Raw genomic sequence first — 26,948 nt, 5'->3', positions numbered from 1 at the left:
CTAGTAATTTCTTGTGAATGGTAACTCCAGGCTGTTAATAGTGAGGGATTTAGTCACAATGATGTGATTGAATGTCCAGGGAAGATGGTTAAATTCTGTTGTCTTGTTTGAGATTGTTGTTGCATGGGTCTTGAGTGGTGTAAATGTTATTTGCTACTTATTAAACCAAGCCTGGATGTTGTCAGAGTCTTGCTGCACTTGAATACAGGCTGCGTCCGAGAAATGGCAAATGGTACTGAACGCTGTGCAGTCATCAGTGAACATCCTAATTTTGAACTTATGTTAGAGGGAGGTAATTGATGAAGCAGTTGAAGATGGTTGGGCCTAGGACATTACACTGAGGAACTCTAGAGACCTCCTGGCACTGAGATGAGTGACCTCCAATAACCACAATCATTTTCCTTTGTGCTAGATATGACTCCAATCAAATTAGAGCTTCCTCCCTATGGATTCCCATTGACTTCAGTTTGCTAGGGCTCCTTGATGCCACATTTGATCAAATATTGCCTTGATGTCCAGGACAGTCACTCTGGCAGTACACCTTACCTTGGGAATTCAGCTCTTTTGTACCTATTTAGATCAAGACCATAATGAGATCAGGAACCAAGTAGCCCCAGTGGAAGTCAAACTGAGCGTCAGTGAGGAGCATATTTCTAATCAAGCGCTACTGGCAGTGACCTGTTCCATCATTCTATTGATAATAGAGAGTAGACTGATGGGGCAATAATCAGCTGCATTGTATTTGGTTTGGTTTTTGGGAACAAGACATACTAAAGCAATTTTCCACATTGTTGGTTTGATGCCAATATGGTAGCTGTACTGGAACAGCTTGGCTAGGGGCATGGCAAGTTATTAAGTCTTCAATATTATTACTAGAATGTTGTCAACCCACATTGCCTTTGCAGTATCCAGTACCTTCAAGCACTTTTTAATACCATGTGGTGTGAACAGTACTGGTTAAAGAATGGCATCTGTGATGCTTGGAACCCTAGAAGGAGGCTGAGATGGATCATCCACTTGGCAATTCTGACTGGAGATGGACACAAATGCCTCAGTTTTGCCTTTTGCATGGCTGTGCTGGGCTCCCACATCACTGAGGATAGGAATATTGTGGAGCCTCTTTTTGCAGAGCTTATATCCAATCCGTTGACTGAGAGATCACTTAGCCCCATCTATACCATACCATTTCCATTGTTAGACACGCAAGTGATTCTGCGATTTGGCTTCACCCAATTGACACCTCACTTTTTGGTGTGCCTGGTGGTGCTCTGACAAGCCCTCCTGCACACTTCACTGAACCAAGATTGATCCCTGGCTTGGTGGCAATTCTAGAGTGGGGGAAATGTCAAACTACAAGGTTACAGATTGTAGTTGAATACAATTCTGCAACTGCTGAAGGCCCACAGTTTTGGGTTTTTGGATCCGTTTGAAGTCTTTTCAATTTGGCATAGTGGTAGTGGTGAGGAAAAGGGCAAGAATGTTTTTCCTTCTTGTTGATTCCCTCATTCCCTGCTGCAGACCCAATCTTGCAGCTATGGTCTTTGGGAATCAGTTTGGTAAATAGTGGTGCTACCTCGCCAACTCATGGTGGTGGGTATTGAAGTCCCCAAACAGAAAACATTATGTGCCTTTGCCACCCTTAATTTTTTTTTCTAATTGGTATTCAACATCAAAGTATAATGATTCATCAGCTGAGGCCAGGGAAAGGTAAGTGGTAACTAGCAGAAAACTTCCTTGCCCACAATTCACCTGATGCCATGAGATTTCATGAGGTCAATGCAGAAGGCGTTGTCCAGGGAAACTTCCTGACTCTATGCTACTGTGCTGCCATCTCTGACAGGTCTGTCCTGATAGTGGGGCATTACATACTCCACGATGGTGCGACATCATGTGTAATGTATGATTCTGAGAGTATAACTATGTCAGACTGTTGATTGTCTAATCTGTGGTATGTTTTCTCAAATTCGACAAAAGTCCTTAGAGATTAGTTAGGAGGACTTTTCAGGGTCCACAGAGTTCGGTTTGCCGCTGTCATGTCTGGTGTCTAGATTGATGTGCAGTGGTCTATCCAGTTTCATTCCTTCTCTTAGACTTCATATGGCTCGGCCATTTCAGAGGGCAGTTAAGACTCAACGAGATTGCTATGAGGGTCTGGAGTCATATGTAGGCCAGACCAAGTGAGGATGACAGATCTCTTTGCCTAAAGGATATTAGGTGAGGTTTTACAACAATCGATAATAGTTCTGCAGTTACCAATAGACCATCAGGCTCATTACTTTAATTCAAATTTCACCATCTGCTGTGGTGGGATTTCAAACCTTGCCCCAGACCATTAACTTTGGCCTCTGTTTTACTGGGCCAGTGACATTACAACTATATCAATGCTGCCCAATCTGAAGAGACAGGACTGTCGGATCATCTTTATGCCATGGCATTGCAGAAAGGAAGGCCTGGGAAGTTTCCCTCCAACAAGCACTGCTCACTGAACCTCTCCTGGGGAAGCTAACTATAGAATTTTATAACATAGGAGGAGCCATTCAGCCCATCACGCCCATTCTCTGATGGAGTTACCAAGTTTGTCCTTCTTCCTGCTCTACACTGCTATCAATTTTTCCAGTTTCATTTGCAGGTCACAACTGAACCAGCTTCTCTTTCAGCCAGTGTTTTCCACATCATTTCAACTCATTACGCACAACTCAAGTTTTGTCATTATGTTAACCAGTGTCCTCTGCTTAATAATTCACATTCCAGGATAAACATTTTCTGGGGAATAATTCAATGAAACCCTTCAAAATTTAGAATGCCTCCCAATAAAGCTCCTATTAGATTAGATTCCCTACAATGTGGAAACAGGTCCTTCAGCCAAACAAGTCCACATTGACCCTTCGAAGAGGAACCCACCCAGACCCATTCCCCTACATTTACCCCTGACTAATGCAGCTAACACTATGGGCAATTTAGCATGGCCAATTCATCTGACCTGCACATCTTTGTGACTGTGGGACGAAACCGGAGCACCTGGAGGAAACCCACGCAGACACAGGGAGAATGTGCAAACTCCACACAGACAGTTGCCCGAGGCTGGAATTGAACCTGGGACCCTGGTGCTGTGAGGCAGCAGTGCTAACCACTGAGCCACCGTGCCACCCCATCACTGTTCAAGATGAACAACCCCAGCTTCTCAAATATAAAGGAAGTAATTGAGTAAATCCATTCAGCATCCTCTCCAAGGTTTTGCCATCCTGAATAGAGTGTGGTACCTTAAGAATGTGATAGAGTGCTCCAGTTCAGGCCTACCCAATGGTTTATAAAAGGGTTTAGCTGCTCGGTGAACTTGAGTAATATTTCTGCCTGTGGAACCAATAGAAATTGGGGTCTCATAGTGTGAAGCCCCAGTGCAGGCGTACATTTTGTCAGCAGACTGTAGTACCCTGATTACAAGCTTCATGTTTCACTTACCTGCTTCCCTGTACTGCCCAAACACCATGTCAGTGGGTTCCAGCGCAGCAGCACTGCCAATGTGTGTGCCCTCTTCACCATAGTTAGTCATATAAAAGGATATGCGGCCCTGTAAAATAAGCAGGGTGTCTAACTATGGTACAGGCCAGTGAACTACACCACCACAGTGGCAGGATAGATTAACTTATACAAAAAACTTTTCATTCGCTTCATGAAGCTACAAAGTGCTTGACAGCCTAAAATGTACTGTACAAAGTGTAGTCACTGTTTCAATGTCAGATTCAGGGCTGCAAAATTGCAAACATCCAGCTCCCACAAACAACAATGTTATAACGACCGAGGAATCTGTTTATAGTCTTTGGTGGAGGGATATGTATCCAGGGTACAAGATCAGTAACACAACTTTATTCATTGCTTCTTCATCGTACAGTGAGGTATTAAAAAAAAAGTAGAAATGAGGCTTAATAAAAATTGATACCAGAATAGGATTATGGGGAAGAACAAATTTGGCAACCTTTTTGCAACAACTAAAAGATGATGACATTTCGAAGACTGTGTGCGTATATAAAATGCAAGAGTGCTGAAGCTTTCAAACAGCCAAATCCAGATATAGTAGCCTTGAGATACAAGGCAAAGTAAAACAGTGCTGAATGCAAAAGAAAAATGACCTGAGGTTGATACGTTCACCTGTATTTATATCTGATTGGTCCAGGACGGTTTCCTCGGGCAGGATAACCCACAGGTTGAATTCGATTTGGTGTTTGGAATGGTTAATGATTAGATTCCCTACAGTGTGGAAACAGGCCCTTTGGCTCAACAAGTCCACACCAACCCATTTCCTTCTGACTAATGCACCTAACACTATGGGCTATTTAGCATGGCCAATTCACCTGACCTGCACATCTTTGGACCATGGGAGGAAACCGGAGAACCCGGAGGAAACCCACGCAGACACGGGGTGAATGTGCAAACTCCACACAGACAGTCGCCAGAGACTGGGATTGAACCCGGGTCCCTGGCGCTGGGAGGCAGCAGTGCTAACCACTGAGCCACCGTGCCACCCCGGATTAATTGTAAAAACAGCATGGTAAAAATAACCTGACCAACTTGAGAGAGAGAAGATACGTTCGCAACCAGATTCCAAATGCTGCGAGACAAGTCACGTGCTCTTCCGTCCAGAATTAGTGCAGGATATATACGCATCATTGTCTGAATTTATTGCAGAGTTTATGTAAAACTTGTTCAGAATATATCAGATTGAAGTAACCACTTGGTCAAACTCTTATGAGATGAACACTAAGTCGGCTCAGGGCTCCTTAGGATTTTAAATATACCAGGCATAACTCCCCCTGCTCTTCTCTTTTCTCCAAGGGATCGGCTAACCCAACTGAGGGGGCAGGTTAACAGCTCATCTGAAAGATGGCACCTCAGACAGTCCAGCACACCCTCAGCTCTGTCAGACTGTCAACTTACATTACTGTACTCAGGATATGTACAATTAGCAACTCAGTGACAAAGCAGGTAGAATATCCCATTTGTCTCAATGTCTTGCAATGTTTACCTGTCGTTGGGACTCATATAGAATGCGATCCATTGTGTTCAGCAGTGTCATCTTCTGATAGAACTTCAGCACCACGTCCTTAGGCAACTGGAAGAAGCACAGTGGTAGTGAAGGATAAAACAGGTGCAAGAACAGTGGAAGCAGGCCTCTGAACAGAAAGCTTAATGCCTTCGGCGAAAACTGAGAGAGTTTTCGGATCTTGCGAGGAGGGAAAAATTTAAAACCGAAAGAACTGCGGATGCTGTAAATCAAAAATAAAAAACAGATGTTGCGGGAAAAGCTCAGCAGACCAGGCAGCATCTGTGAAGAGAAATCAGTGTTAATGCTTTGGGTCCGGTGACCCTTTCTCAGAACTCAAGGAAAAGGAGTTGCCACACGAGAGATGGCCAGAACTGACTTTAGAGGCAAACGTATTTCCAAGACTCAATATAGGTTAGCACTAATTTTTTTTTAGAAGAAAATACAATTCTCAGGGCCCTAGACAAAGAGCAGAACAATGGGATTAAAGACACAAGTTGGATGGACAGAATAGCTCAATTTCTTTTGTACGATTCTTTCCTAGAATCTAAAGATTCTTGATTTGGAGGTGTCGGTGTTGGACTGGGGTGTACAAAGTTAAAAATCACACAACACCAGGTTATAGTCCAACAGGTTTAATTGGAACCACACTAGCTTTCAGAGCATTGCTTCTTCATCGGGTGATAGTGGAGGGCTCAATCCTAACACACAGAATTTATAACAAAAATGTAGTGTGATGTAACTGAAATTATACATTGAAAAATTGATTGTCTGTTAAGTCTTTCATCTGTTAGAATACCACGATAGTTTCACTTCTTTCATGTGTAAATCACAAAACCACTTTTTAAAAAAAGTTGCATTCTCGGGTTAGCTGTTAACAATGGTGATAGCTAGACAATATGTTGAAGGTGTTAGTCCCCTGTGTTCTCTGTCTATGCCATGATGTTTAGATTGATTCTAATCTAAAAAGTGAGATAACAGAGTTCTACGTGAATGCATGCAGTTTTTGAGCAAAGTACAATGTAACCCTGCAAGTACAAATTCACCTCACAAAATATATGTGTGCATGTGGGTCTTTGTCTGTCTGTCTGTGTCTGTCTGTCTGGGTTGGGGGTTGAGAGTGTGAGAAAGTCTATGTGTATGTGTAGAGTGTCTTAAGTCTGTGAGGGGGTGCATGTGAGTGTGTGTGTCTGTGTGTGCGTCTGTGTATATGTGTGTCTGTGTGTATGTGTGTAGGAGTGTGTGTGTGTGTGTGTGTGTGTGTGTGTGTGTGTGTGTGGATGTGTGTGTGTGTTATAGCTAAGTTCGGTACCCATAGGGAGGGCCTCAACCAGGTCCTTGAGTTCATGTCACATCACAGGTGACTACCATTGCACTACACACACACACACACACACACACACACACACACACTCCTACACACACAGGCACTCCTACCCACACATAGAATTTATAATAAAAATTGTGTGTGTGTTAGGATTGAGCCCTCCACTATCACCTGATGAAGGAGCGACCCTCCTTCATCCGAAAGCTAGTGTGGTTCCAATTAAACCTGTTGGACTATAACCTGGTGTTGTGTGATTTTTAACTAAAGATTCTTGGATGATTACTACCAGTGCTGCTATCTCTGTCGCTGCTTCCTTTAAAATCCTCGGATGTTATGCGTCAGGTCCAAGGGACTTGTTGGCCTTTAACTCTATTAGTTTCCCTAGTCACGGTTACTGTGTTTATTTCCTCCCCTTCCCCCACTTTAGTCCCTCGAGTATTTAGTATTTTTGTGACGCTATTTGTGTCCTCAATCATGAAGACTGAGATAACGTATTTATTCAACTCATCTACCACTTTCTGTTTTCCCAGTATTTCTTCCCCAGCTTTGTTCTCACATGACGCTATGATCACTCTAGCCCCTCTCTCTATTTTTATGATTTTTAAAAATTCTTATTGTCCCTTTTTATAGTACTTGCTAGTTTACTCCCAGGGTTTATTTTCTAACTCTCTTAAATGTTTTGGGTAATTATTTTTGGAAGAGCTCCAGAACAGTTTTATCATTGGTCATTATCTGTTTATGATGCAAAGCAGCAGATCTGAAAAACAGAAGAGTGACGCAGTATTACAAATTTCCACACATTCTGATAATGCTTCAGCTTTGAACTCTGCCCTTCCTGGTCATTCATAATTTTCCAAATTAATAATCACATGCAAGACGGAATGCTTGAAGTTATACATTCTGAAAACAATTAGGAAAGACATGTAGTGGTATGGCTGACCAATTAATAATTACATTGACAAAAAAACTAATAACTAAACAATTAATAATATAGGAATGTTCTTCAATCATAACTAGTATTTAGGTTTCTAGATGAGACATTACTGAATAGTGGAGAAATAAAATCACAATTCTGGCTTATTTTCAAAGAAGCCCATTATGACATTCATTCCATCTTTCCACCAGTCGTTCACATTCTTGGTCATTGACAGCACTTCCTTTTCAACACCTCTTATTAGCTGCTTTGAGGTTAATAAATAACAAGTGTACGACACTGGCAGGAGTAGTTTATAGGCACCTACCTACCCAGTCCCAAACACTAGCTGTTCCATAGGTCAGTCAATAAACCACAAGATAATGAGGGCTTGTAAAATAAGTAGTACACTAATCAAGACTGATTTTAATCAAACTGATGTATTATTTAGTCAAATCAGAGTGGCAAGGGAACCATATGAAAGAGTTCATTGGATGCACTTGGACAGCTTCCTGAAACACAATTTTGTGGATCCAACCAGGAATAGGGTATTTTGGATCTGGTATTGTGAAACGAGGCAGGTTTAATAAATTACATTGAAATGACTGCCATTGCTTCTGAACAGTCTTCTTTACTAAACTTTCCCTGTCCACTCCAGCCAACTTTACCCTCATTCCTATGTAATTATCCCTACTTAAGTTTAGCAGAGTTGTTTTAGACCCAGGTTTCTCACTCTCAATGTTAAATTCTACCATGTTAAGATTCTGTAACAAATCTCTTACTCCGAGATAATTTATTAAATCTGCCTTGTTACAGATTACCAAATCCAAATTTGCCTGATCCTGGTTAGATTCACAAGACTGTGTTCCAGGAGGCTGTCCCAATACACTCTTTGAATTCTTCCTTATGGTTACTTCTGCTAATATGATTTGATTGAATAATAAATCAATTTGTTTAACATCAGTCTTGATTAGTATACTGCCTTTGTTTTACACATCCTCATTATCTCATGATTTATTCACTTTCCTACATAACAGCTACTGTTGGGGATCTATAAACTACTCCCTTCAGTATCTTCTTCCCCTTGTTATTTCATAGCTTCAACTGTATGACTCGATATGGATGCTATATCATCCAATCCTACATTAACTCTTGCTATTAACATTTTTATATCCCGTACTAATAAAGCTAGCCCACCACTTTTCCCTTCAGAGAAACATAGAAAGAAGGAACTAAAGTAAGCTATTTGGCACTTCAAACCTCCTCCACCATTCCATATGATCATGGCTGATCCACCAACTCAGTTTCCACATTTGCCTTATACCGTTGGAGTCCTTTGGCCCCAAGAACTATATCTCTCTCCTCGAAAACATTCAATGTTTTAGCCTCAACTGCTTTCAGTGGCAGAGAATTCCATAGGCTCACCACTCTCTTGGTAAAGAACTTTCTCCTTATGTCAGTCCTTAGTGGCTAATCTGTATCCTTAGACTACGACCCCTGGTTCTGAACTCCCAAGTCATCAGGAATTCTGTCAAGATCAGTCAGAATTTTTTCAGTTTCTATGATATCCCTCCCTCATTCTTATGCACTTCAGTGAATAAAGTTCCAGTCAATCCAGATGTCTCTTCAGACGTCAGTCCTGCCATCCAAGGAATCAATCTGGTAAACCTTTGCTGCATTCCTTCCATAGCCTGAATGTCCTTCCTCAGATAAAGAGTGGGGGTGCGTGTGGTGGCCAGTCGGGCGGGGTTGCGCAGCAGCTGGGTGGAGCGGATGGTGGGGGTGGACGGAGAGCGGGAGCTCACGCGCGTTGCTGCTGCTGCCGCTGCATAGTCTCTCTGAACGGGGAGCAGACTTAGCAAGTGCTCGCTGTCTCAATCCTATTGAATGTGTGTGCGCGCGTGCGGGGGTTGGGATGAGGGGGAAGAGAGAGAGAGCTTCAGCAATGCTGCGAGTCCTCTACACACTAGTGGGTGTCTGCTCAGAAATCCTGAGACAGAGAGAGGGTGCAAGGGAGGCAGACGAAGGAAAAAGGAAACTTCAGAAAACTCCAAGCCCCAGAGGAGAAGCATTGAATCACTTAACCGAATAATCAATTATCTGAACGAAATAGTGCCCACCGATTTCGTTCAGTACTTTGTTCTGAATACTGAGGCATTTAAGTAAAGAATCATTAGTTTTAATAACATTTTATTTCTGATAACTCCATTTGTTTTTTTATTTTACACATGTACATTCTCAACTTCCTGTCCTATTCATTACCAAAAATAGTTGCCCTGCAATGCGTCATAATCTTTTTCTGTGTAAGCCTACGTATGCCCCTCCAGAATCCACCCCAACTCTAATTAGTTTAAAATTTCAATTGCCACGGTTCTACAATACTATTGTCTATTATTACCTGATGGCAACAAGGAAGAAAGATTATTCTTGATTTAGCAATTTAATCAGAGCAGTACCAGTTCAATTGACATGTGCACCAACAAATCCAACTGTGGGAGAGTGGTGGCTGTAAGAATTTGGGCGCCCTGATCTGGGACACTGTACCTTACACCATGTCTAAAGTATTTATTCTTCAGATGTGGGCATTGCTGGTGTTTACAGTCCATCCCCTAGTTGCTTTGTGCAGGAGGTGCTTCTCGAATCATTGTCTAACTGTTTGATACAAGTGCTTCATTGAATGCATACAAACCATTGTGAAACAAGACTGCTCTTTGCCTCAACAGTAGGTCTATATCCAAGATGCAGCTTCCCTTTCCTTCTGAGTAAGATCTCAGTGTCCCTGTTGACTCTCTTCATATGCATTCCCTGTTGTTAATCAAACAATGCTTATCGTCTATGCATCTTTTAACAACACAACCAACAAAGCAGTAACTTGGTGCACCATCTCACTTTAGAAGGCAGTTAAGAGGCAACTACATTGATGTGAAATTGGAGTCATGTGACCATTGAGTTGCATGAGTGTACAGAAACATGAAACGTACCACACACTGCAACAAGTATGCTGATTGTAGCAAGGCCAATTTAGACAGAATGTAGGCACAAATTGGGAAATGACGGCAGTCAGTCTTCCCTCCAGGGCATGACTGAACCAGTTGGATTTTTAACTGCACTCTGCCAACTTCACAGTCACGTCACTGCTCCCAGTTGTTTACTTTTGTCTCTCAAACCTGGTGGAATGTTAACTTGATTTTCCTGAATTAGCAGTCCAGAAACTGCATACCAGATCTGCCACTTGACACATCGCAAATCATTTGCATTTCAGAGTTTCGATCATTGTTAAACTTTGCATGAATATCTTGCCAGCATCATGGCAAGGGACACCACGTACACAGTGGCAGTGCCTATGGCAACACAGCCGATACCGCAAGTAGATTTCTGTATCAAAGAACAGGAACATCTGTAATATTGAGCAATGCATAAATATTGGAACATGTGCAGCCCCAATAAAATGTACTTTTCCCTTCAAATGTTTCAGATCAATTCAGCTCAAACCTGGGGTGGGGATTTGCTCACTTCCCTATGCCAAACACTTGGCGGTTACTTCCCTGGCCAATCCACTCCCAACCCCTCACTGTTTCCCTCCCACTCACCACCCTACTCCCTCACTGTTAACCAATCCTAGCAAGTGAGGGAGCTTGGTGGTGACTGACAGGGAGGCAGGTAAGGGTTAGGGTGGGGTAGCCAGGGAAACAGTGAGTGGGACAGCAAGCGTTCACTGGGTGCACAATGTGCTTAAGGATGGAGTGGATGCTGACCTCTAACTCTGGGTACACATTAATATCACCTTCTGCCCAACATTTCACTTGCAGTAGAGTGGCAGGAGACACCCTGATTCCACTATCCACAATTGAAACAGAAAGCATCGAATGGAGCTGATTGGAATGGACTGAGACATTGCAATTTATAGAATACGTTTAATAGTATTTTCTTGATAGACCACACTCCGTTTACTGGTGAGAAGGTAAATAATCATTTTATCAAATATGTCCACATCTAATATCTGGGAGGATGGTCATGACATTTTTGCTGCGAGGAAAGAATCTATGACATTATAAGACATTTGTGCCATCTAGTGGTCAGTTGTCACTTCTCAGTTCAACAAATTTTACATTTCAACATATTCAACATAAATATTTCAGTAGGGGGATTAGAGTTCAAGTGATGCAACGTTAACTTAAAATGAGAATATCCAAACACAAACAGAAATTGGTAGAGAAATTCAGCAGGTCTGGCAGTATCTGTGGAGAGAAAACAGTTAATAGTCATAGAGATGTACAGCACAGAAACAGATCTTTCGGTCCAACTTGTCCATGCCGACCAGATATCCTAACCTAATCTCGTCCCATTTGCCAGCACTTGGTCCACATCCTTCCAAACCCTTCCTATTCATACACCCATTCGGATGTCTTTTAAATGCTGTCATTGTACTAGCCTTCACCACTTCCTCTGACAGCTCATTCCATACATGCACCACCCTCTGCGTGAAAAATTTGCCCCATAAATCCCTTTTAAATCTTTCTCCTCTCACCCTAAACCTTTGCCCTCTAGTTCTGGACTCTCCCACCCAAAGGAAAGGATACATAGACAAGATTTTATCAATGCCCTTCATGATTTTATAAACCTCTATAAGGTCACCCCTCAGCTTCCGACGCTCCAGGGACAACAGCCCCAGCCTTTTCAGCCTCTCCCTATTGTTCAAATCTTCCAACCCTGGCGGCATCCTTGTAGATCTTTTCTACACCCTTTCAAGTTTCGCAAAATCCTTACAATAGGAGGGAGACCAGAATTGCACACAGTATTCGCTAATGTTGAGTTCTTCCACGTGACTCGAAATGTGAACTCTTTTTTTTCTCCATGGATGCTGCCAGATCTGCTGAGTTTGACCAGCAATGTCTATTTTTGTTTGTTTCAAATCTGCGGCACGCACAGTTCTTTGTTTAGTTTTAACTGGGAGTTTACCAGTTGGGAGCAGAAGTAAGCCATTTCATGCTTCGAACCTCTTCTGCTATTTAATAAGATTGCAGCTGATCTGACTGTAACCTCAACTCCACATTCCTGCCTAACACTGGTAACCTTTCACCACCTTGCCTTCCAAGAAGGAATCTGCCTTCACCTTAAAAATATTCAAACACTCTGCTTCTAACTCTTTTTGAGGAAGTGAGTTCCTCAGTGGTACAGCCATGTTTGTTAGACGCTGCACAACAATCACCTTTCTCACCTACCCTATGCCACTAAGAGTGTTGCCACTACAAACAGTTTGTACTGTTTGTAGTGGCAACACTACAAACATGATTTCAATTCCCTTTGATACCTCTCCCAAGTGGCTATTTTCCACACAAGACTCTGTGGCAATTTTGCCCTAAACAGCTATTAAACCACAGTATGGAGGGGAAATACTGTTTGCACGTGAACAATTATCTGACAGATGTCACACTGGGTGATCAGGAGCAGAAGCCAGGAAACAGGAAGTCCTTAGCCCAAGAATGATGAAATGCATTGCTAAACCTTATTGCTGGGAACAGTTAACTGCTTGGGTTACCACAATTCTGTTGAAAGCTTCTCACTGAGCGTGGCTTCAAGATGCTCCCAACGGTTAATGGGAATCAGAGGAAATTTCTGGCCTAGATGAAGGCTCACCCAGTGTTATGGACTGGGCCAGACCCCTCAAAATATTTGAAGGAGGTAACCCAGACCTTAACTTTTTCTTATTCTAAAGGCAGATGTGAAGTGGATATTCCAGGTGGGATGCAGCTGGTCAAACCACTCAGCTTTAAGCAAAACAGATTTTATTTAAACACTACAGTTGAAACGCAACAAAGAAAACAGAATTTAGAATAACTTTACTGGAAAACTTAACTTGCTCGATACAGCAATTTAACTAAGGACCTGTTTTATTTTCTGTAACATCCCATAAACACACCCTTTGGCAAAAGGTAAATTCTAGTACAGGTATTTACAAGCAGGAGAGATTTCAGAGAAAGAAGTCAGTCAAGAATGATTTGCTGAAGCCACTGTAGCAGCTTCTGTTACAGCTACCAACAGCTTCTCTGCTACAACTAAACCAAACTAGATTAAACCTGAACTGGTAGAGCTGGCCACTCCCCTGCCATTGTTAAAGTAGATATTTCCAGACATTTCACCACCTCGGTCTTTATAACCTCTCTTGAAAAAAAACCAAGGACAAAATAACCTTTTTAAAGTGACAGCATTGTCACAGCCAGCACAAAAGAAGGCGGCAGTTGTTGTTTGATGTGAGTGACCACAGCTGCAGAATATCACTGGAGGAGATCTGCAGGCTAGAATCCTCAGCTCAACCACCTTCAGCTACTTCATCAATGACCCCCCTCTCTATCATAAGGTCAGAAGTGAGAGTACTTGTAGATAATTGCACAAGGTTCAACACTATTTGGAACTGCTCAGATGTTGAAGCAGTCCAAGTCCAAAGCAACATGACCTGAACAATATCCAGGCTTGGGCTGACAAGTAGCAAGCAACATTCCTACAACACAAATACCAGGAAATGACCATCCCCAATAAGAAAGAATCCAACCATCACCCCTTGACATTCAATGACATCATCATCGCTGAATTCCCCACTATCAACATCCAGGGGGTTACCACTGATCAAAAATCGAAATGGTCTAGTCATATAAATACTGTGACTACAACAGCAAGTCAGAAGCAAAAAGCTCACCTCCGGACTCCCCAGAGTGTGTCCACAATCTACAAAGCACAAGTCAGAAGTGTGATCAATCACTTCCTACTTGCCTGGATGGGTGCAGCTCCAACAACACTTAAAAAAAACTTGACACCATTCAAGACATGGCAGCCTACTTGATTGATACCACATCCACAAACATCCACTCCTTCTACTATTGATGCTCTGTAGAAGCAGCGTGTACCATCTACAAGATGCACTGCAAAAATTCACCAAGGCTCTTAGGACAGTACCTTCCTTCCATACCCACTAAGACTATCATCTTGGAGGGAGAACAGCAGCCGACATATGGGAACACCACCACCTGCAAGTTCCTCTCCAAGCCATCCTGACCTAGAATTTTAATGCTGCCTCTCCTGGAATTTCCTGCCTACCAGCATTGTGGGTCTACCTCAATAAAATGGACTACAGCAGTTCAACATGATAACTGACCAGCATTCTCTCAAGGTCAAAGGACTTCCTGTTTCCTGGCTTCCGCTCCAGATCATCCAGTGTGACATCTGTTAGATGAATGTTCACTTGTCCAACCTGCATGCCCACATTCCAGAAACGAACAGAAAATAAAACCTGCAGAGCTCAGTACTACTACAAGTCAATGCTATTATCCACTGGGCTGTCATGAGATAGCTTCTCAAGTCAGTTTACTAGAACTAACACTCCAGAACTGCAAAGATTGGAAATATCATTGCTTCGATTCCAGATAATATAATGCAGGAACACAACTGCAGTCTCACTAAAAGTATGTTAGTGGTCCAAGGACCACAAGTCCTGCATCCATGAGGAGTCCAGGCAGCAGCATGGTAGAATAAGGATCCATACACAAGTTGCTGTGACTGTAAGTCATCAGTTTGTCTATTGAGTAATCTGGTTTGAGATTTTCAAGTAAGTCGATCCTACACTTTTTGCCAATCTAGAATGAGAGTGGCAATTGCATGTTAAGGAAAACGACACATGAACAAGACAACCATGACAGCATATACCTTGGGGTCTTCGTCAGAATTCACGATCTGACCTTGCCGGTCCATCACCCGATAAATGGGGATACCAGATATGACATTGGGCTGAATGAACTCCAACTTGTCCACGTACTCTGCCGAGGCTCCAGGGAATTGGGGTTTCTCATCCAAGGGAGTGAATTGCTGCTGGTGAACTGCATGCTGAGGACAGAGAAAGAAGAGACCATCAGAAATATTGATGGAGAATCATGCCGGTTTACCATTAAATAAATGTTTATTAAAAAGATGACAAGACATACATCTCCACACAAAACTGTATTATATTTACTAGGGTATTAGAGAAAGTGGGATTATTACTTAATCATGTCTCACAAACTTGACTGAGTTTTTTGAGGAAATTACCAAAACGTTTGATGAGGGTACAGCAGTGGACATTGTTTACTTGGATTCCACATGTAGACTAATTCGTAAAGTTTGGTCTCATGGGATTTGGGGGAGCTTGTGAATTGGATAAATAATTGGCTTAACAGCAGGAGACACAGAGTGGTGGTGGAGGGTTACTTTTCAGACTGGAGGCCTGTCACCAGCGATGTTCTACCGGGATTGGTTCTGGCTCCTCTTTTGTTTGTCATTTATACAAATGACTTGGACAAGAAGAAAGACGACATGGTTAGTAAATTTGTGGACAACACCAAAATTGGTGGCATTGAAGGCAGTGAAGAAAGTTTTCTAAGATTATAAAGGGATCTTGATCAAATGGGTCAATGGGCTGAAATATGGCGGATGGAGTTCAATCTGGATAAATGAGAGGTAATGCATTTTCATACAACCAATAAGCGTAGGCTTTAACAATTAATGGTAGAGTCTTGGGTAGTGTTGTAGAACAGAGGGACCTAGGGGTGCAGGTACATAATTCTTCGAAGTTTGCGCCACGTATAGACAGTTGGTTAAGAAACTGTTTAGCATCTCTGTCTTCATTGCTCAGTCCTTTGAGTATAGGATTTGGGAAGTCACGTTGAGGTTGTACAGGACACTGACAAGGCCTCTACTGGAATATTGTGTCCAGTTCTGGTCGCCCAATTATAGGAAGGATATTATTAGGCTGGAGAAGGTTCAGAAGAGATTTATCAGAATGGAAGGTTTGAGTTATAAAGAAAGGCTGGATCGGCTGGGACACTTTTCACTGGACCATAGGAGGTTGAGAGGCGATCTGATAGGAGATTATAAAATAGATAGAGTTAACAGTAGTTGTCTTTTCCTGAGGATGGGGGCTTACCAGACTAGGGGGGATATTTTAAGGTGAAGGGAGAGAGATTTTGAAAAAAACATGGGAAATATTTGTGCATGGAATGAACTTCCTGAAAAGTGGAGGATTTGGGTACGATTACAATGTTTAAAAGACATTTGAATAAGGACATGAATAGGAAAGGTTTGCAGGGATATGGGTCAAGAGCAGGCAGGTGCGACTAGTTTAAATTGGGATTAGGTTTGGCATGGACTGGTAGGACCGAAGGGTCTGCTTTTGTGCTGTATGTACAAGTACAGAGTAATGCTATGGCACAGGAGGAGAGTGAAGTAGGTTAGGGTCACTGAAGCAGATTGGGAGGAGTGTGAAAATGGTCAGAATGACAGTGAACACCAGGAGCTGTGTGAACAGACCAGGATCATGGCAAAGCAGGACCGGGAGCAGTTGAAGCAGACTGTGAAGCAGCTAGAGATCGTCATGAAGCAGGTTAGGAGCGGTGTGAAACAGATCAAAAATCACACCAAAACAGACTGGATTTACTGTGAAGCAGTTCAAAATCACCGTGAAATACAATCAGAAGGACCAGAACCTGACTTTACCCAGCTCAGATCTCAAACTCAGATCTCAACTTAACAAATAACAGTGTTCATTACAATAGAAGCATGCACTATATTTTTTGCAGAAATACGAGTTCCTAAACACATACAGCCATAAAGCCAGACATTCCATGTTCGTTGTAAGTCATTAATTACCTCAGTGATCTCAAGTTTTCCAGGCTTCTAGTTAACACAATATTCCTTGGCTGACTTGTTTAAAACAGTTCTCTCTCATTCGCATCCTTTCTTTCTCTACCCCCACCCCCAAACTTCAAGCTTCCTTCACCAATTTCCTGCAGCCTGCTTCCCCACCCCATTCCTCCCGCAGCATCCCCCTCTTATCCAATCACCCTTTGCAAGCTCCCTCTCCTGCCCCATCACCCTACACAGACCCAGTAGATGGAATCCCTTCTCTTCTCTTCCCTTGCTTACTGCTGAAAGATTCAGTGATCCTATCAGGGGCAAATGTGTGATAGAACTAGCCTGTGATTGGAGGAGCAACTCTTCATAGATTCTATCTGCACTTCTTACAAAGGCAACTTCCCTCTGATTGGTCTTGCCCAGGATTGCATTTTCCTGGGTATTCTGGAAGCTTTATGGAATGAATTCCCCTACCTTTCCCTGCATTTTCAGCACCAGGGTTAAGAATGTCACTAAATGGCTGGAGAACACCTTAAAGAGGGACGGTGTTAGGCCAGAGGTTACGAGCAACATCGACACCAATGACACAGGCTGCTAGAACTGGTGTGTCAGACATAAGGAGCTGAATCAGGAATTAGCAAGCAGTACTCAAAAATAGTAATCTATAGATTCTATGTGCAAGAAATGGGAGGGATGGAACAGATGGATGCGTGGCTGTGGGGATGATGCAAGAGGGAGAGCTTTGGATTCTTAAAGACACTGACATCAGTCTTGGGGGAGGTGGGACCTATACAGTCTGGGCAAGTTGCACCTGAGAAAAGATGGACCATTTTGCATGTGGGTGATTTGGTCATGTTTGTGGGTGGATTGGGCAAACTAAAAAGGAATATCAGATTGTAAAGAACATTGGAAAAAGCTGGATACTGGAATATAGAAAAGAAGGAAACTGCCCTCTCTTCAATTGGAAAATTCGAATGCCAGGACATGTGTTGACAGATGACTTGTAGCTAGTCAATAACATGTACAAGAGATCAACAATTTACTTGATCAGTTGAACATTAACATTGCTTCACTGTAACAGACTAGGCCGCTGGGAGCTGATGACCGAAAGAAACGTGTTGTGTGGTCATTTGAAAGCTGGAGAATTCAAAGAAACATCTGAGCAAAGTGTATGGAACTCTATACTCATAACAGAACCTTCTCAAATGGCTCAGAACATATTATCATCAAATAGCATTCAACTCAAAACAGAACCAGTTAAAAGCAGAGGTATCAGTGCTCTAAAGCAATGCTCCACTACTGAGGTGAAAGACTAGTTCTATGAGAAGTTTGATATCATTATCAGCAGAATCTCTAAGTCAGAACATCTTCAATCGGTATAAATAGGTTGTTTTCTGGTTGGGCAGATAAACAGATGGCATGTCGCCAGACCAATGCTGGGGTCAGGGCCTCAGCGTTCCTGCAACTTATATAATGAACTTAGACGAAAGAACCAAAGGTATGCTTGCTACATTTTCTGATGATGCAAAAATAGGTAGGAAAGCAAGTTGTGAAGAGGACAATAAGAAGAAACACAATGATGTAGATAGGTTAATTGAGTGGATAAATATCTGGTCAATGGATTATAATTTAGGAGAATGTGTATTTATCCATTTTGGCCAATGGAATGAGATATGTTATTCAAATGGTGAGAAACGACAAATACAGAGGAATTTGGGTTTCTTAGTGCATGAATTGCAAAAGGTGGGTAAGTAGTAACAGCAGGTAGTTAGGAAAGTATTTATTGTGAGGGGAATTGTGTAAATTGTGAATTATGTAGAGATAGAAAGTAATGCTTCAGTTAAACAGGGCATTGGTGAGATCATAGCTGGAATACTGTGTACAGTATTGGTTCCTTTACTGAAGAATGGATGCAAGTGTGTTGGAACCAGCTTCGGGAATGTTTATCAGGTATAATACCTGGAATAAGCACGTTTTCTTCTGAGGAAAGGCTGAGTGGGCTAGGCCTGTTTTTGGTGGAGTTTAGAAAAACAAGAGGTGACCAGAATCACTTGGTTAAAACATACAAGATCCTGTGACTGTCCTCTTGACTGGCCTCTTGTGGAAAGGAATTTTCTCCTAGTAATATCTAGAACGAGGGTTCATTGTTTAAAAATGATGTGTTGCTCATTTAAGGTACAAATGAGGAGAAGCTTTTTCCTCACGGAGGGTTGTGTATGCTGGGAACTTCTTCAAAAGAAGATGGAAGGGGGGATCCAAGATGGCAGCAATCTAGGAAGATCACGTTGCAGAGCTCTGCACCACAGTGCAGCTCCCACCCAGCACAGGTGGGATGAACTTTTAACCCACCCTACCCTACAGGAAGGATGTGGAAGCATTGGAAAAGGTGCAGAGGGGATTTACCAGGATGTTGTCTGGTCTGGAGGGAAGGTCTTATGAGGAAAGGCTGAGAGACTTGGGTCTGTTCTCATTGGAAAGAAGAAGGCTAAGAGGGGATTTGATAGAGACATACAAGATGACCAGAGGATTAGATTGAGTAGACAGTGACTGTCTTTTTCCTAGGATGATGACATCAGCTTGTACAAGGGGGCATAGCTACAAATTGAGGGGCGATAGATTTAAGACACATATCAGAGGCAGGTTCTTTACTCAGAGAGTGGTAAGGGCATGGAATGCCCTGCCTGCCAATGTAATTAACTCATCCACATTAGTGGCATTTAAACAATCCTTGGATAAGCACATGGATGATAATGGAATAGTGTAGGGAGATGAGCTTAGATTAGTTCACAGGTCGGTGCAACATCAAGGGCCTCTTCTGCGCTGTGTTGTGATATGTTCAATGTTCTATATCCGGACCACTGCGATATCCTGGGACTCCAGAAAGGACGTGGAGTCCCAGAAAACTGTTAAAAATCAACTTACCTTGGTTTCGCCGTCCATGGCTGCCAAAGAGGGGAGGAGGAGAATCAGAGGCCGGGCCCGCGGCCCAGCCTGCAGCATCCTCAAACTTGATTTCTTACCAGGTCCTGGGGAAGGAGCTCATAAAATCTCGGGAGATGTTGGGTGAGCAGGTAGGGGAGAATCTGGCCCCGATCTGTATCATGCTGCAGAAGCATGAACAGCTGCTGAGAGTCCTGGAGAAAAGGACGGATGAGGTAGAACACAGAGGCGCAGTGGTGGAAGCTGATACTGGTTCCTCCATGGATAGGATCCAAGCCCTGGAGATGCAGGTACTTAATTTGCTTGACCAAGTTGATGACTTCGAGAAGAGGGGCAGGAGAAAAAATATTTGGATTGTTGGTCTGCTGGAGGGTAAGGAAGGTGAGTGGCTGGCGGACTTTATTGAGGACTGGTTGCCGAAATTCCTTAACTTGGGAGGCTGGAACGAGAGGCTTGAAGATCAAGAGGGCTCACCGGGTCATGGCGCAGAGGTCAGGTTTGGATCAACGTCCTCGTCCCCAGGAGAAGGTCCTGAGGGCTCTAGTTTATGAGGGCTCTAAGATCATGTTCTTCCAGTTCTTCTCAGAAAAGAAAATCCTATGATGGCGTCAAACAAAGACTGAGGGAGCTTGGGATCCAGTACTCTGAGGTACTCAGCAGTGCTTCTGATCACCTTAGATGGATCTGGACATATCTTTGACACGTCAGAGAAGTCAAGAGACTTTGTGTACAAATTAACTTAACTTAATCTGAACAATTTAGTTTGTACAAATAGTAGTGTTGCTTGCTTGTCTTTGTATTTTCTTTTTAAAAAAAAATGGCGTCCAGTCGGGGCTTTTTTTCTCTGTCTTTTTTATTGGCAATAATCTGGTCTAAACTGTGTTTGGTGGCGGTTGAGATATGTACTTTCAATTTCTAAGTTATGTTATAGCAAAGGATATAGCAAAGTACCTACCCATTTGTTTTCAAAATTTCTTTATTCAAGTTGCTATTCCATGGTGTATGTTCTTTCTTTGCTGCTCATGTTTGCGGTGCGACTCTAGCTAGGTGGAGGGAAATGGTTGGGATGGCTGGATGCCTACTTACGGGAAGTTTATGCTCGGTTCAGGTATTCAGGCCCAGGCTGCAGTATTGGCAGCAGGATGGGAAGTTGGGCTTCGGGGTGCGTAGGTGTCCCCTTTGGGCAAGGGGGTGATTCCCCTATTCAGCACCATTGACGCTTTATATGTTGGTTTTTATTTTGTTTTTGTTGTATATAGTCTTTGATAGCTTTGTAATTGTAGTGGTTTTAGTTTATGTAGTTTTTACGTTCGATGGATCTTGCGACACTACGGCTCGGCGGTTTGTGGTTCAAGTTCCTCCTCTCTGGAATCTAAATGTTACTACAGAAAGTTATGGCTAATGACTTGATTAAATGGTGTACCTGGAACATCAAGGGGAGTCACTCACCAATTAAGAGGAAGAAGGTACTTTCGAGTCTTAGAAAGGGAAAGGTGGATATTGCTTTGTTACAGGAGACACACTTGGATGATAGGGAGCATTTGAAACAACAGCAGAATGGCTTTGATCGGTTTACTTTTCATCTTTTAATACCAGGAGTAGGCAAGTGGCTCTACTGGTTCGGAGGAACCTCCATTTAAGCTACTAGAGTGTATTAAAGACACACACGAGAGGTTTGTAATTCTCAAAGCCCTGATAAATGGGGAAGAACATGGTGTTTTAAATGCTTATTGCCCTCCGGTCCATCCCCTCAAATTTCTGGTAGATGTGTTCTCCAAATTGATCAGTCTCGAGTCCTGGCATTAAAGGGGGAGATTTTAATTGTCTCATGGATCCCACAGTAGACAGGTTGCCCAAAGGTCCCCTGATACCCTCTGTAAAAACGAAACAATTAATGGATCTGTGTGGAGTTAGGGTTGGTGGACGTCTGGAGGCGTCTCCATCCTATAGGTAGGGATTTTATGTTTTTTTCCAACCCACACAGATATCACACCAGGATTAATGTTTTTTTTCTGACCCCGTGGCAACCCTGGACTTGGTAGCGTCTTGTACGATTGGTAATATTACCATCTCCGATCACGCCCTAGTGTACCTGTTGGTTAAGATTAAGGCCTGAGGCACTGGCAAATGGATCCCTTTATCCTTAAGGATAATAAGCTTGTGGAGCACTTCTCTGGGGAATTTCAGGCATTCCTAGACATTAACTCAGGCTCAGTTAGTAGCCCATCTGTCCTTTGGGAAACTGCCAGAGCCTATGCCGGGGGTTAGTTATCTCCTACTGTACTAGTAGGAAGCGGCAAAAGGGCGAACAGCGACGTCTCCTCAAAGTACAGTTGAAAGCAGCCGAGAAGGCTTACTTTGACAGGCTCTCGTTGGTCAAGCTACAGAGGATTATGGCGCTGCGGTTTGCAGTGAATTCCGTGCTCACGCAGACAGCAAAGACGGAGCTTACTTTCGCAAAGCAAAAGCTATATGAGCATGGTGACAGACTGGGCAAGTACCTAACATATCTCACCAGGAAAAAGAGCACCCCTCAAGCCAGTACATCGATTAGGGAAGGGTCTGGGAAACCTAACATGTGATTCCAAAAAGATTAATGCAGCATTCCAGAGATTTTACTCTAAGTTATAACAATCTGAGAGTTGTGAGGAGGGGCGAGGCAAGATGGAGTCCTTTTTCCAGAATCTGGTGCTCCCGGGCATGATCCCAAACAAGAGTCTTTTCTCAATGCCCCCTTATCAGAGCAAGCTGTAGGAGGCTGTGAAGCAGCTTCAGAGTGGAAAGGTGCCCAATCCTGATGGACTTCCCAGTGAATTCTATAAGGAATTTATAAACATATTGTCAGGCCTGATGCTCAACATGTTCAACGACTCATACAGTCATGATCGTCTCCCGCCATCACTTATTCTTAAAAAAGGGAAGATCCTGGAAGACTGTGCTTTGTACAGACCCATCTCACTCTGGAATGTGGACTTCAAAATCCTCTCTAAGATTCTTGTGTTAAGGCTGGAGACTGTGTTACTTTAAATTATTAAAGAGGAACAGATGGGATTCATAGATCCTCCAATAGTGTTAGGAGGCTGCTGAATGTAATTCAAACATGTGAATAACAGTCAGTAGAGGGATTGGTGATTTCTCTAGATGCAGAGAAGGCATTTGACGGAGTTGAGTGGCCCTAACATTTTTAGGAGTAGCCGGCAGGGCTGGTCCCTTTCACCATTGTTTTTTTACATTGGTGATTGAACCATTGGCAGAGGCCATTCATAAGGATCCTGATATATCAGCTCTAGAAGTGGGGTCAAAATTACATAAGATTTTATTGCACGCGGATGATGTCCTCATTTTTTTGTCAAATCCAGCAATTTTGGTGCCTTGCCTGATACAATGCATCAGCACATTTGGCATCTTTTCGGGGTACAAGATTAATTTTGCAAAATCAGACACTATGCCTATGGGTGGTCTTACGAAGTTGCTAGGTCTTGAGGGCGAATATCGATTCCCATTTAAGTGGTCACAGAGGGTTTTAGGCAAGGTCATCACGCCAGTTCTTGATCGATTGCTCAAAGCTAATTTTGTTCAATTATTCGATAAAATCAAACAAGATCTTCAAAGACGGGAGGCGCTTACGGTCTCATGGTTAGGTCAGATAGCACTTATTAAGATGAATATTCTCCCCCATTTGTTGTACCCTATACGGATGCTTCTCCTGATTTTCGATAAGCAAACGTTCGGGAGACTGAACGGCTGGTTCAGCTCTTTTATTTGGCATCTTAATTAGCTAAACTGCAGTTGCCTCACAGATTGAGGGGAGTGGATCTCCCGGACATTAAAAACTATTAACTAAGCTTGCTTTTATATTGCGTGAGTGGTTGGGCTTGTGGGGATCTTCTTTCAATATGGTTAGATATCAAAACCCCTTACCAGTTTGCTGCTTTTGGACAAAATTAGGACAGTTAGGGAATATTGCCATATCCTAATAGTTATCTATACTGTTAAAGCACGGAGGGCAATTTGGCAGAGGGAAGGCAAAATTGGCAAAATATCTTCTCTTCCATCTATAGTGGGCATGTCGGGTTTTCAACCAGGGATGATAGATTCAGGATTCAAACATTGGGCAGCTAGGGGTGTGTCTTGCATGGGCGATTTATTGAAGGGAGACACAATGATGTCCTTTGATCAGTTAGCATGAAAATACGAGCTAACTGGGACCTCTTTCGTTTTTTTCAAGTTAGGGATTTTAGGGATCCCTACAAATCTGACATAAAGAGGAGGGTGTTAAGTGGTAAGAGTACACTTTCTGTCAGCAATTGATATCATTAATTGGAGTGCACCCCCTCAGATGAATTTGATTGACTCTGCAGGGTGTGGGAGAGAGAGATATGCATTGAGGTCTCCTCAGAGGCATGGGAAGATTTTTGGGAAAATGCAAGAAAGATATCAATTTGCAATAGGACCCATGCTTTACAGTTGAAGATTCTCTACAGGGTCCACTTGGCTCCGGATCATTTATCAAAATTTAAACCAGGGGTGTCTTCAACATGCCCCAAGTGTAAGGTTGGTAAGGGCACTCTTGTGGTAAGCTTCAAACTTACTGGAGCGCTGTGACGGCTGCAATGGGAGGGGATTTTGGGTGTAAGGGTGGAGGAGGACCCGATCTCTCTTCTTGGCCTGCCCAGTGTGCTCCCTGTAGATGTGCGTAAGTAAAAACTTTTCAACATCCTCACTTTCTGCACAAGAAAGAATATCTTGTTAGGTTGGGTATCCGAAACCCCCCAGGCCTGTCAGGTTGGCGGAAGATTGATATGGAGCATATCCCCTTGGATTTTCTCACCAGTATGGTACACCACAAGACTGAGAATTTCTATAAGAAATAGCAGCCCTTTTTGGAATACCTGGACACAGATTTATCTGTCATTCTAACAAGGGCTTTTATATAGCCTTAACGATTGTGCTTTACAAGTCCAATATCCAGAGGGGGGAGTTGCAAACGTATGAATATGTGAAAACTAATGCTCTCGATATTCAAGAGAGAGTGTTTTGTTATTATTATTTATTTGTTTGTTATTGGTTATTATTTATTTAAGTAGTTAGTTGGAGCTTTTTAAATACATATATTTTTCTATACAGATTTATACATTTGTACAGGAGGACGGTTTGGATTTTTAACTTTTTTTGGTGTTCTTTGTATTGTTTTGTATTTGTTGTAATATTAAAAAATCAATTTTTCAATAAAAATGTATTAAAAAAAGATGGAAACAGAATCTTTGAATATTTTTAAGCAGTGGGAGACAGGGTCTTAAACAAAAGGGCGCTATCAGAGATAGGCAGGAATGTGGAGTAATCAGATCAACCATCATCTTTAGAATGGTGAAGCAGACTTGAAGAGCCTTCTCATGTTCCTAATTCGTATGTATATTCACATTTTAAAATCCTCGGTGGTGCATATCCCTTCTGCCTCGAACTACACAGTCTGTGAAGAATAAAAAAGGACTGACAGAAACTACTTTAGCTTTGCTGCTACCATGAGCTTTGAGTAACCAAACTTTTTTTCAGAACAAAATGTGCCATAAGGTGTCCTGAAGACATCCAAGATTCACTGACACCAACTAGATCTGTTCATCAGACATGACTTTCTGAACAGCTTGCTGAACACACATGATTGCTGACTGTGATGTCAGGTCACTCAACAGAGCAAACACAAAGTTCTGTCATTCAAAGCAGAAATGTCATCCTCATATCAATATCAGCCAGTCACTTTGTCTATCCAGATATAATTTAACAGTCTGTGACGCAACTGAGCAGATGTTCTCACACAACAGTGCAGGAAAAAAAAATGGAACATACTGAGCTGCCAGAGGAAGTGGTGGAGGCTGGTACAATTGCAACATTTAAAAGGCATCTGGATGGGTATATGAATAGGAAGGGTTTGGAGGGCTATGGACCAGGTGCTGGCTGGTGGGACTAGACAGGGTTGGGATATCTGGTTGGTATGGACGAGTTGGACCGAAGGGTCTGTTTCCATGCTGTACATCTCTGACTCTATACTTTGAGACAAAATGTACAATACTACACTCTCAAAATATGGTAGCAAGGGCAGGACAATGTTGACTGATCTGAGGCTACAATCATTGTGCTGGAACCCCGTCACTGAAACCAAGTGGTCCGTTCTCGTATTCTAGGGAGAATGTTACTGAGGAGATCCTCAATACCATAATAATGCTGTTTTACTCTCATGGTAGAGTTAGATATAGAACCCAGTGGAGGAGCTTAGCGAAGCTATTGATATGTTTGTTTCAAGTCCTGCTTCAATGTTGCCTGAACTCAGGAAACTAGCACACCTGCAGCATCTCCACAAACTGCTCAGACTCTACAAGGGAGAGCGTAGTGTCACAGGGAGCGTAGTGTCTCCCTGTTCTTGTACAGGGAGATGCAAAATTGTAACCCTGTACAAGTACAAGGGTGTCTATACTGACTGCAACAATTATGGAAACACCTCCCTGCTGAGCATTGTGGGAAAAGAATGTTGCCCTCGTCAACTGCATATCCAAGCTGAACACCAGTGGAAATTTCAGAACTGAACGATCTACAAGTGACATGACCTTTTCAGTCGAGCAGCTGCAAGAGAAGTGCTGTGATCTAATATATTGCCTTCATCAATCTCACTAAGTCATTTGACTATTTAAGCTGCTGAAGAAAACTGGCTGCCTGCTGAAGCTGCTCAGTGTGATCTCCTCTTTACCCAGTGAGGCATAAAGAGGGTCCAGAGAAAACAGAGGCCAGCAAATGACACACCCTCTCAGCTTCCTGTCTTCCTCTGCAGCAAATGCATCAGCGATGGCCTTGCGAGAGTGGGATTCCTGAGCCACACCAGACAATTTTTATCACAGAGGTGACTACCATGGCACATTTGTGTGGGTTTCCTCCAGGTGCTCCGGTTTCCTCCCAAAGTCCAAAGATGTGCAGCTTAGGTGGATTCTGGATTAGTGGTGCTGGAAGAGCACAGCAGTTCAGGCAGCATCCGAGGAGCAGTAAGACATTTCGGGCAAAAGCCCTTCATCAGGAATACAGGCAGA

At 42.8% G+C, this 26,948-nt stretch overlaps 1 protein-coding gene across 1 annotated transcript in view; it reads right to left on the bottom strand.

The window, feature by feature from the left end:
- The window catches only part of bckdha (branched chain keto acid dehydrogenase E1 subunit alpha), a 66,316-nt gene that overhangs the window by 22,138 nt on the left and 17,230 nt on the right, over window positions 1-26,948 (bottom strand). The window contains exons 2-4 of the mRNA XM_043680936.1: window positions 14,977-15,153; window positions 5,021-5,107; window positions 3,460-3,568 (exon numbers count right to left, since the gene is read on the bottom strand). Of these exons, the coding sequence (XP_043536871.1) occupies window positions 3,460-3,568; window positions 5,021-5,107; window positions 14,977-15,153 (373 nt within the window). The remainder of the gene's footprint in view (window positions 1-3,459; window positions 3,569-5,020; window positions 5,108-14,976; window positions 15,154-26,948) is intronic.

Source organism: Chiloscyllium plagiosum, chromosome 41, assembly GCF_004010195.1.
Source record: "Chiloscyllium plagiosum isolate BGI_BamShark_2017 chromosome 41, ASM401019v2, whole genome shotgun sequence".
In the NCBI taxonomy this organism is placed as follows: domain Eukaryota; kingdom Metazoa; phylum Chordata; class Chondrichthyes; order Orectolobiformes; family Hemiscylliidae; genus Chiloscyllium; species Chiloscyllium plagiosum.
The sequence above is the reverse complement of the archived record's forward strand: the minus strand, read 5'-3'. Positions and strand labels throughout refer to the sequence as shown.